Here is an 11,998-nt window from a genome sequence, read left to right on the forward strand (position 1 = left end):
TTAGCAACACCAGAGACAAAACACTATTTATATACAGTGATTCGGACTGGAGAAGTAATCAGCTCCAGATTGGCACACAATGGCGGAGCTGTCACAGAGCCTGCGCCACGTCAGGAGCTTTACTCATCTGCAGTGTGACTGCGAGAAGGTTATCCGTGTTGAAATTTTAAAGGTTGCAAAAGGGCAAAATGTGGAACGACTTTTGTGCAAGTGACTCATTTAGCTTGTCGCTGTGAGGCTGTTGTGGCTGCAGGGGAGATTAACTTTGTCGAAACGTCGGTGAACTCTTTTGTCCGTTCGCTTTATTTAATGCCACAATAACATACGTGAATTCACCAAAACTATTCACATCGATACAACAGAGCCGACGACAGCGACAGTTATGAACGGCAGTGTGAAACACAGATTGGCAACCAATCAGGCGTTGTTGTTTCACTGCACAAGGGAGTGGCGGAGTGTGTCACTGAAATTCAACTATTTCACGACGGTTCTAAAGGGGTGAAAGAGGCGTGAACTTAGTCAAAATAATAACAGTTAGAAAGGAAAACATCAGGAAATATGGTTTTCTGTCCATGTGACTTCAAGCAAAACTGTTAGAGAGGGTATCAATTCTGCTGATTATTCAGATTTTTTTTTAGCAGATTTGTTGTTTTTTCCGTTTGTTTTTTTACTTTTTTATTTCTTTACAAAGGGGAACATTAAATCCAACAAAGAGCAGCTCAGATTTCATCACAAAACTGTGGGGAGGAATAAGCAAGACTATGAGCTACAATGCGCCACAAAACGTGGCTCTGTTGGGCTTATAGGATTAATGTTGTTATAATAACAAGGACATTTCTGTGTGCTGACAACTAAGTCAGGTCTCATGACATCTTGTGAAAGTATTTATTCATAGAGTGTGATACTCACACTATATAAATCTGGATCAGTAAACACTGATCAAATGTCACTTCAAAGCAGGTGGTTTCTAAATCACAGAATTTGGTTTTCTTTAAAACGGTAAACTGTGCGTTTGATCATTTCATCTTTTGTTCTTACTGTAAATCAACAGCAGAGGCAAAGCTTTATCTGTCACCTTATTCAGTTTTATAGCTAAATTGCATTCCAGAAAAATATGTCAATTTTGTCCTTGATCTACCATGTGGCGCCCCCGAGATCAGCTTGCATTTCTGTGATTAAGTTGTTTTGTGTGAATGATCCACAAAAATATATTACAGGCTGTACAGTCGATTCTGCTGACATAACAAACACGGGTTTCCCTTGAAAGTCAAAATATCTTTTCCATTTATAATGGTGTTTAAAATATAACACAGGCTGTCCACAAGTGCAACTGGAACAACACTCAAATCTCTACCTAAATTGTCTACAAGTCAAGTCAAGATAAGGAGTAAGCATGTTAGTGTTAGCCTAACACTAACATGTTTCAGTAAAAGATGAATTGAGTGAAGAAGATCATTAGCTAGCCTAGCTAGTCGCTAGCTTTCTGTTGTCGCTATGCAACAGAAACCTTAGTTGGTCAAAACATATCTGTGGCTTTCAGGAAGAACGATCCTGCAGCACATGCAATGTGAATGAACACACTCACTGTGCTTTTTCAGACCTTATATGTGCAGATGAAATGTTGTCTTTCGTTGTTGCTTTAAAGCTAACAACTCTTTTAATCATTTAAATGACTTTAATGATGTATCTGACTGAATCCCTTCTTGGCACAGATTCGTTACCTGAATCAGTACATGGGATAAAGAAAAACCTGATCAGTGGCCAATACTATACTACAATCATAAAACGATAAGATGGTTGTCGCCCATAGAGATTTGTTCAATTCTGTCCCTGAGAGTAACTCAAAATCCTATATTTTTTTTAGGCCAATTTTTTAGGTCTTTTTGTTAGAGAAGATAACTTTAACACATCCTGTGTTTTCTTTTCCAAAAATCCACTTTGGACAGACGTTAATAGTGGTGACAAATGCAATATTTAGATGTCCCTTTAAGCTGTTGTCAGTTTCTGTGTCTGCAACATGCTGCTTTAATGTTTGTATGGAAGCATAACTTGTTGTCGGTTTTCACTGGCTCGCAAAAAGAAAACGATTGGTAGTGATTGGTGATGCCAATTAGCTTTAAATACGTTAGCTGGGCATTTCTTTCTTAATTGAGACCAGATTGTTTCCCTCTCGCTAAGCCTACTTTTAGATTGAATTATCCAATAAGTATTAAACCAGTTATTGTTTCACAAGCTGCTAGGAAACCTATTTGAAATGTCAAGCACCAACAGAGGAGGATGAGATGAGACTGGGGGAAAACAAAGAGCCTGGCTGTCTCCAAAGTTAACAAAATACACTATGTCAACCCCTAAGGCTTATTGACAAATTAGGTTTTGTTTGTTGTTCAGATATCCTCTTTATCATAAAAAATAATGTAATCACAGCTTTCCCAATCGTCTAAGCAACAAAATAAATCACATATTGATGTCTTTGTGCATCACAACCGTGCTGGGAGGTGCCTCCTCCACTCTCCTTCCTCTCAGAGCCAGAGAAAGAACGTTCCGGGCGTTACGAGAAACTCTCAGAAGGAGCTCCTTCAGTCCGGCCCTGTACTCTCTTCGGATCAGGCAGTAGAGCACTGGGTTGAGACAGCTGTTGGCATGGGCGAGACACACAGTCAGCGGAAAGGCATAAGCCTGGGCGTTGTAGAAGGCCTTGCTGAAGGGCACAAGGTCAAACTTGATGAGCACCCCCCACAGGGTGAGAGCCTGGTTCGGCAGCCAGCAGATGAAGAAGGACAGGACTACGATGGTGACGGAACGAGTAACTTTGGAGCGTTTGCGGTGGCGTCCTCTCTCTTGCTCCGACTTGTCCGTGCCGCTGCCGTTGGCAACCGAGCTGCCCACAATGCGCCGGCTCAGAATGAACCTCAGCAGGAGGAGGTAGCATACGGAAATGATGATCAGGGGAACTACAAATCCTAGCAGGACCTTCTGCATTTGGTAGAGCCCGAGCAAAACCTGGGGATCCCAGTGGCCTGAGTCAGAGTCTGAAAACCGAACTAAGCAGAGCTCGTCATCTGCAGACACCTGGGAACACAACAGAACGAGAAGATGCTCGTCAAAATAGGAAGCAATTCAGGATTAAAGGTTTAGACTATAAATACATTAAGAAATCCACTGGTGACTAAAAATCTGATCTTGGATCGACTGATGTTTCCAATCTGTCAATACACCTTACACAACCACGACCAGGTCATGACATAAAGCCACACTTCTCAGTATTGAAAGTTCTTCTTGTGAGAACAAGTCTCACAGTTAAAGTACTTAGAAATGAAGTCAAAGGAAGAATAAGGGCTATCAGAAGCTTCTAGACAGGAACGTCTAACATCTACTGAAGAAGGTTGGCTTTTCTTTTAGGCTGCAGCAACAGGTAAACTTCTGCTGATAACAGGAAACTAAATGTATGAAAACAAAGTTATCATTCGAAGAGTCCAATTCTGTCTGCCAGCGAACATGCGGAATCAGGAAATATTGGATTTATTTGTTCTGTGAGCTGTTGAATTTGTGCAGCTGGGAATACCAGCTGTGTTAACCGTGCCATTTGTCAAGATAAAGACTGTTTAAAATGTCAGCTCTGTGATCATTAATCGTTGTTTTGAAATTATACCAAAATCTTATTTAGCTGCAGGGCTGTGTAGCTCTCTGTCATACACACAGTGTGACATCTCCTCAGGACCCAGTATAAACAAGTAATGATTACCTATAATAGGGAAAGGCAGCTTGAGGCTCTTGTATAGTTGCAATAAGCGAATGAATAATTTAAAAATCAAACACTTGGCTTAAAATCTGAACTTTTTTCTCTCCATGAGGGTGTCTTCCAAAGACGAGGAACAGTTTAGGCCCTAAATATAAAAGTTTCTTGTACAACTGCAACTGCAAACTGGAAATTTAAAAAAATATATGATTAAAAACGCTGCATTCAATTCTTTTGTGAAAACAATTGGTTCTCTTCATGGTATTCTATATTTTCTTTATTAAACATGTCTTGGTTTAACTCCGCCATTATTTTACGATTGGTGTGATTTATTATTTTGATCAGAATTTGATAGTCAGCAGTTGTTTGAGATGAATAAAAAAACCTATTGAGGACAAACAAAAGTAGTTTAAGCTTTTAGTTATGGCATAATTGACTTACATATTTTAATTGAATGAATTCAGTTAAAAATGAATAAGCAATTCAATATTGAATTGAGTTGAAAAGATTTTTTCAAATGTAATTAAATATCATTAAATCTAAATAATGCATCGACTTTGAGGTTTTTAGGCCTTATCCACATTAAAATATGTTTTTGTTTTTTTAAAAGTATTTATTCGCTTTGCCTTTCTTATTAGTTTCTTAAAATCACAGCAATTATTTTTGGGGAAAGGTGAGAAACATGCTTGGTGTGGCTGCCTCTGACATGCTCAGGGTCAAGGGTCAGATTAGAGGTGAGGTTTTGGCTTTATCATTATTGATTTCCAGATAAATTAAAGTCTCGTCCTGTTTTTGAATTGATTTTGTAAACTGAATTGACAATATATGGTGCACTTCTACAAGTGTGCAAAGGACTTACTGGGATGTGCTGTGGTTCTTTCATGTAGTTTATTTTTTCTCCACCAAAACCTGCAGACGCCATTGTAAGTTTTTGATACACTGCTTGCAGGGCTGAGCCAAGGTTTGTGGGGCCTTACGGAAGATATTATTTAGGTTCCCCTCCTCCTGTTAGTTAAGAACGTCGGCACCACCAACTGTTTCGAAGCAGATTTAGTGAAATATGGGAGAAGAGGCCAAGTTCAACTGGCTGAGCTTAAAAGAAATCATTGATAATTAATTATTATTTGGTGAGATGTGAACAAACGGAGCTGAAACACAGATATTTAACTCATAGCATCCAATTGTAGGTATGGAAACATAACAATCAAACCATGAAGATTATTCTTTGGACTTTTACAAAATAAACTTGCTAACTCCTTATAAATGTCAAATTTGAATGTTAAAACGTAAAACACTTGATCTATGCTGACACTGCTAAGTTTAGTTTAGGAGTATTCTCATTGTTAAACAAATGTTAAAATTCTGGAACTATTGTTTGTGTTGTAATTCAAGCAATGATGGGTGGCGGGGGTCCCACGAGGCCTGGGTGCCCAAGAAGTTGCCTGTACCTTGGTCCGGCTCTGACTGTTTTGTAACTTCGGGTCGCTCTTCAGAACTTTTTTTTTTCTTACTGCAAATATTGGTATTGCTAAGACTATTTAATTCTTAGTGCATCCAGACATATTTTTAAATTATAGCCTATTTCTTAAAGAAAAATCAAAATTGCCCAAAGAAAATCGGTCACAGAAATCGGCCACTCGCAGTCAGTGCAATTGCGCTAACCTGAACGGTGGTGGAGTAGAAAGCGTGGGGCAGCGTGGCCACCAGAGAGACCACCCAAATGGCCGAACTGACCCACTTGGCGCGGGCCATGGCGATCCTGGGGCTGCTCATCTTCAGGGACGTAACCAGGGAGTGGTACCGGGTCACGCTCATCGCCGTGAGGAAGAAAACGCTGGCGTACATGTTCATGGTGGTGACCGAGCTCACGATCTTGCACATGACGCGGCCGAAGGGCCAGCGGAAGTCCAGCACAGTGTCCACGGCCCAGAAGGGCAAGGTCAGGACGAACTGGAGGTCTGTGATGGTCAGGCTCATCACGAAGCAGTCGATGGCGGAGTGGTGGTGGCCCCGGCGGCGGGAGTGGAGGAGGAAGAGCGCCAGAAGGTTCCCCACCAGTCCCAGGACGCACACCACCAGGTAGACCAGAGCAATGACGACTCGCACCTGTCACAAACATAAAGTACCGTGTCAGCATCTGAACTGCAGCCAGAAACTTTATTAACGCAAATACTGAGAGGCTCTGCACACAATTACTGCCTTTTGAGTAAACCTACTGGCAGGTTGGCGCTGTCTCCATGCAGATCCAGGGAGGACTCCTTGGAGAGGATGAGAAGCCAGCAGTTGAGTGAAAGGTTGAACATCGGGAGGTTGGAGCCTGCTCCTGTCGGGCTGACCAGCTCGGATATCTCCTCCTCCTGCCCCCCGCACTCACTCAGCCCGGTGGTGGGTCCGAGGGAGCTGCTGTTGCTCTGCATGCTTGTGCAGAGAAATATCGACTCACTTTTTTTTTTTATTTTATTATTATTATTTTTTTTAAGAAAGGTCTCCAGCGTCCTTTTGTGTTAGAGTAATCTCCACACTGAGAGCGCACAGGTGTGGAGACAAAAAAATCCCCATCTTCGTCCTCCTGCTTTTATGGTCTCCAAAAACTCTCCGCTCAGATGTTATCGGTTCTCCAAATGGAAACTTAAGCTACCCATAATTAAAAATACATAAATAAATAACATAAATGAAGAAGGGGGATATGAAAATGCATCAGCCTATACTGACACGATCCGTCAGCCTCTTCATCCTGAGAATGTGAAGAGCAAAGCCGCCGGACTGGATGCTTTTATAGTGGATGGGCTCTCATTCTGCCGCTGGACGGCGCACTGTGGGTGCGCACAGCTCAGTCGGCGCTGTTAACTGTTATTATCACAGGACCAGGGAGGGCAGGGAGAAAAGCTTCATCATCCCGCTGTTATCAATTTTATCTTTTACTTTAATTAAAAAACAAACCAACTACTGGGCTATTTATTCCTGTTTCTTCGTTATCGAAAAAGAGAAGTATTTTGTCTTTATCATCATTACTATTATTACTATTATTATTATTGTTATTATTTTATTTTGCACCCAGTCTTCTGTCTGTCTCACTTAGATTTTACAGGACAGTGAAAGTAGTAACCACAACTAGTGGATACCAGCTGACTGAATTGAACCCCTTCCATTATGTTCACTGAGATTTTTTAAATGTTTCCTCTTGACAATGTCTTTCTTCGTTCCACTCGGGCTGTGGATGTCTTCAGCTTCTCCATAGTTACCTTGTGCATATTGATTGATTATTACTCTCCTTATTAGTTTAGGCTATTTTTCTAGTTCTTCTACACTGTAAAAAGTAATAAGTTCACTTTACTTAAAAAAAGTTAGGAAACCGATTGCCTCAAAATCTTCAAGTAAAGTAGCTAATTCATTTTAAGGTGTTATTGCTAAAAATAACTATGTTTAGACCACTCAGATAAAGGCAGTAAACCTGAGTACCGTTAACTCAAAATCATTAATTGGGTTAACTGTAAAATATTCATTCAGACAACTCATGCAATGGCAGTAAACTTGAGTGCCGTTAACTCAAAATCATTAGTAAAGTTGACTATAAAATGTCAATTATGACTACTTCAAATTGTGAGTTATGTCAATTAAGCAGTACTCATAAAAATAAGTTATACTTACACGTTTAAGAGTTCACATTACTTGCAAAATATCAGGAAACCGATTGCCTTGATATGTTCAAGTAAGATGAACCAAAAGTGTTAAGTTATTGGAACGAAGAGCCAACAGACAACAGTTTGAATGGAAAAAAATGTTTAATAATTAAACAAGTTTACCTTAAATACAAGGTTCTCAAGTGTGGTTACATACACACTAACCTGGAAACAAAGTTTTCCATAGACTTTTTTTAGGGAAAAAAAATGACATGACTTTTTTTTCTAGGGTAGCCTTCAATCTAATATTGAATCCTTCAAATGGCCCTCAGTCTTTAAAACTTTGAGAATCCCTGCTTAAATGTCTTTGTTGACTGGTGTGAAACAAAAACTCAATTCTCAATACTAGAGCCTAACATTTATCATAACATTGATAAAGTAAATAATGAAGTAGTGAAGTGAAGTAATGTTTCTCCTCATTAACATAAAACCATTTAGTAGTCTGCAAATGCAATGATGCTCTCTCCAACAAAAAAAATAAATCAAACAAGAAATAAAAATCACTTTTCCAATAAGGGTAAAGGTATCAACGTTGATCCATAATGTCACATCACATTCACTCATTGCATCAGAAGATTTTTGAGTGATTGTATTTTTGGTTTTAGGGATTTATGTCCAAGTGACAGAAGCACCCTTTGGATGAAGTCAAAGGTGTACTTCAGTTGTTGAGGTACTCCAAATTCAGAGAATAAATAAGTCCAAAGAGCAAGCACATGGCATGTGGAAGATTCCCAAGATCATTCATGACAAGACTTCCTTCCAAAATGATGGCAGTACTTGAAGACTGGAGGTGCAGTGAGTCAGTGGAGGCCTGCCTGTCCTCAGGAATGATGGTCAGGATCCCAATGGGGGTGTGAGACACGTCTGGGTCTTCGCAGTCCTAACAACAATAGAAGCAACACCACAATTACATATCAACATAACACTTCTTTAGGGTGACCAGACGTCCTCTTTTTCCCGGACATGTCCTACTTTTCAGACCTAAAAAAATGTCTGGGGGGAATTTAAAAATCGTTAGGGATTTTGGTCAACTGCCTCAAAACACATTACATAGCTTACAGTGCATTGTGATTACATTGCCACTCCGTTCCACTACTCCATTCCAGGTTTCTTTGTATGGCAAAGAAATCGGTAGCACATGTACACACATGTTCCCCCCCGCCCCCCCATCTCCACCCCCCGTTGGCGCATGTGTGTCCGCCGATTCTACCCCCCCGCCAACAAAAAAAGAAGTGTCCTCCTTTTCAGAAACCCAAATCTGGTGACCCTACACTTCTTCATCACGGCTGCTTCTCCTACAGTTTACAGCTGTCCTACCTATGGCAGTCTACTCATCATAAGCCTTCTATAACAGTACAGCGGCTTTTTTAACCCGCCAACATCTTTATCCTTATCCCTTTTCCTTTTTTTGTTTTGCGCCCCGGATAGCTTTTTTGCACTGCCGCTCCATCTTGTTGCCACTAAATAAACATGATATTTTCGACTAACGTTAGTCCCAGGCATCGCTAAATCATTACACATAAAGTTAACCTCAAAACCTGGACTTACGGATGAATTATACGGCCGAGATAACGAATATAAGTTTGCTAAAAAACAGTGGGACTTACCGTGACAAAACTTAGCTGCAGCAACCGCCGTATTGTTGACAGTTTGGAGCTTCTTTCAAACACGTCGTCACTCGTCAGTGTCCAATGCGCATGTGCGTTCAACGAGAGCTGCCGAATGATGCCGAGTTTTTTGCTGGTTATGCAGATGCGTTTTGCTCACTCATAACTCCAAGTTCGGGTTACTTGCTGCTGATGAGTTTGATTACTTGCCTCAGTAGAAAGTTGTCTTTGCTAAGTTTAAGTTAGTATAGTCAACAGAATAAGCTGGAATGAGTTCAGGTCACTTTTCTTTTTGAGTACACTTTACTTTTACATTTTACAGTGTATCATCGAATGCAACAGTGGCCTGTGACGTGTTCAATGCTGGGACATTGTTTTATAACCAAACAATGCTTTGAACATCTCCACAATTTTGTCCCTGACATATCTGCTCTATTTCTTGGTCTCCATCATGCTGTTTGTTCTCTAATATTATCTTTTCAAAGCGCTGAGACCTTCAAAGAACAGCTGGCTTTGTACTGAGATTAAATTAAACTCTAGATGACTGAAGGCAATTGTTTGTATTGGATTTTTTTTTAGTTATCTCAGCATGCATGGAGGATTATGAATACAAATCAAAAAGTAATGAAACAAGGAGAGACTTAAGATGCAGCTAAATAATAAATTCTGTCATTATCTCACAATCAATGGGTTCAATCATACCAATCTCTCATACATACTTTAAAGAGGTTTTCCAGCCATTTTGCTGCTATTGATAGCAGGCTCTCCTCCTAAACTCATTGGACACGTTTATAGTAATATGTATAATGTGTATTTTGATTTCATCGAATGTTTACCAAGTACAAAGTCTGCTGGAGATGTAGATTCGGCTGGTAACGTCTCCTCCTCCTGTGGAGCGGTTCATTTACATTCTGCAGCAGCTCTTCAAGGTGCTTAAAGGTGTCGGCTTTCATTTTCATCAGACTCTTACAGGCAATTAAGTAGTAGAGCTGGGGAAGAATCTTAAACGTAGCGCCTCTCTCTCAACTCATGTTGCTGCTCAAAATGGGGAAAGATAAAAGCGAGATGATTTTCTTTGTTTGTTTTGCGAACATTGATGCTTCGAGTTGAACTACAGCTCTTCTGTCACACTCAAGCGGACTCAGGCTTTTATTAGAGCAGATTTCCGCCTTCCTTCTTTGTGTCGAACAGGCACTGCAATGGGCTTCCTCGCAAGGATCATAAAAGCCAGCTTGCTCTTCAGTGTTCTTGCTCGGTCGAGCACATTCTGACATAAACTCGTGACAAAGATGAAATCAAAAATGAAGGAGGACAAGAAAAAAAAACAACAACCTTTAAACACGATCATTTGATTGTCCCTTTAATCTGTATTTGTCATCACTTCAGGAAAAGCTGAACAATGTGGACACACTTTCAGAATGGTAAAGAGAAAACAGAATATTTTTTTTATTTCAATTCAATTTTTTTATTCTTCCATTGTCGAACACCAATTTCTACCTCCGGCGGTAAAAGAAAAATAGAACTTCTGACAGGCTATTTTCTTTTCGAAATATTCCTGGAGACTCTCTCCAAATTACTTGGTTGTTCAGCTTCGACTTTAAACGTCCCCTGAAGGTTGTTTTCTGAAAGTTTGCTAAATGCAGAGCCGCCACAAGATTACAGGGGTCTTACATGGGATTTGATTCTGGGGTCCTTTTCTAGCATCCACCCACCAGACACCACAGCACCGATAATGTCTACTAATCCAAGGTTTGTTTTTGAACCAGCTCTAGAATTTCATATTTAAGGTAAAAAAAACAAAAAAAAAACAAGACCTTTAAAGGTCACCACCCCTTTAAACTGAATGGAAAGCAGGAAATGCAAGATCACATAGCTCACTGTGTCCATTTCTTTGATGGCAAAATATTTTCTTAAATTACAGGTTTAACTTATTATTATGTAGTCATGTTAAACTATTTTATGTTGTAAAATTAATTTATTCAAAAGCTCTTAAACCCTCAAGACCTCCAAACTTTGCAACATTTATACCCGGAATGATATTTTCCCACCTTTGGCCCCCTTTTTGTCTCTCTCTCTCTCTCTTTCTCTCTCTCTCTCTTTCTCTCTCTCTCTCTTTCTCTCCTCCCCCCTCCCTCCTGGCAGCAGCTCAGAACTGATACAATCGGATTCTGTTTGAATTTCTACCCTCAGATTCTGAACATTAATACACAGCAACACATTGTTTAAAGTTATGTGATCAATAATTCATTTCAGACTCCAGGCTGTGCAGCGCACATGCAGTTTTGGTTTAGATTTGCTGAAATCCCTCTTTTCTTAAATTGTTAAATGCATCCTATCAGCTCTCGCCTTGAGCTACTGCTCTCGTTCTGGACTGTTACAGAAACGTTTTAGACATACTGAGCCTGATTATGGACAAAAAAACCCCCATACATTTGCAAGATCTTATTTTTTGTTTCTTATACTTAAACACGTCATTAGAATTTAACAAAAATATCATAATTAGCTGTGCACAAATGTGTGCTAAATGTGTGACTTTAGACATCACACAACACACTTGGCGCAGCCTTTTTCTAAACATTTTGTCCAGTGTTCTTGGAGAATATTAACTCTAATAGTATTCAAGACGGATTATGATGGAGCTGATGTTTAACTACGGTACCCGCAGTTATGAGGAGATGCTGAAAAAATAAAAATAAATAAAAAATCTCCTAAATCTGTTCATGCACATGGACACGGAGAGCCCACTCGAGATAATAACTGGGAGGACTGAGGTTTCGCTGAAGGCTGATGCTAGAAGTGTTTTGGTGCTTGAACATGCTGCAAGTCCCCTGGACGTGACTGCTGAACCACAAGCAGTCTGCAGATGCATCTTCACAGTGTCCATCACTTGTTGTAAGACACGGGAACTGCAAAGCAAATGTTTTCTTTCCTGTCTTATTCTGCCTGAATGTTGGCGTAAGATGTGAAGATCATCC

General features: G+C 40.1%; 1 protein-coding gene across 1 annotated transcript; it reads right to left on the reverse strand.

Annotated features, from left to right (window-relative positions):
- Positions 1 to 265: 265 nt before the first annotated feature.
- On the reverse strand, positions 266 to 6,594 carry LOC122841857 (relaxin-3 receptor 1-like). Its single transcript, XM_044135502.1, has 3 exons — positions 5,953 to 6,594; positions 5,399 to 5,842; positions 266 to 3,069 (listed from the first exon to the last, which is right to left on the reverse strand). Exons 1-3 carry the CDS (start codon positions 6,151 to 6,153, stop codon positions 2,455 to 2,457), a joined length of 1,260 nt encoding a protein of 419 aa, XP_043991437.1. The 5' UTR covers positions 6,154 to 6,594; the 3' UTR covers positions 266 to 2,454.
- Positions 6,595 to 11,998: the final 5,404 nt, after the last annotated feature.

Source organism: Gambusia affinis, linkage group LG12 (assembly GCF_019740435.1).
Source record: "Gambusia affinis linkage group LG12, SWU_Gaff_1.0, whole genome shotgun sequence".
Classification (NCBI taxonomy): Eukaryota; Metazoa; Chordata; class Actinopteri; order Cyprinodontiformes; family Poeciliidae; genus Gambusia; species Gambusia affinis.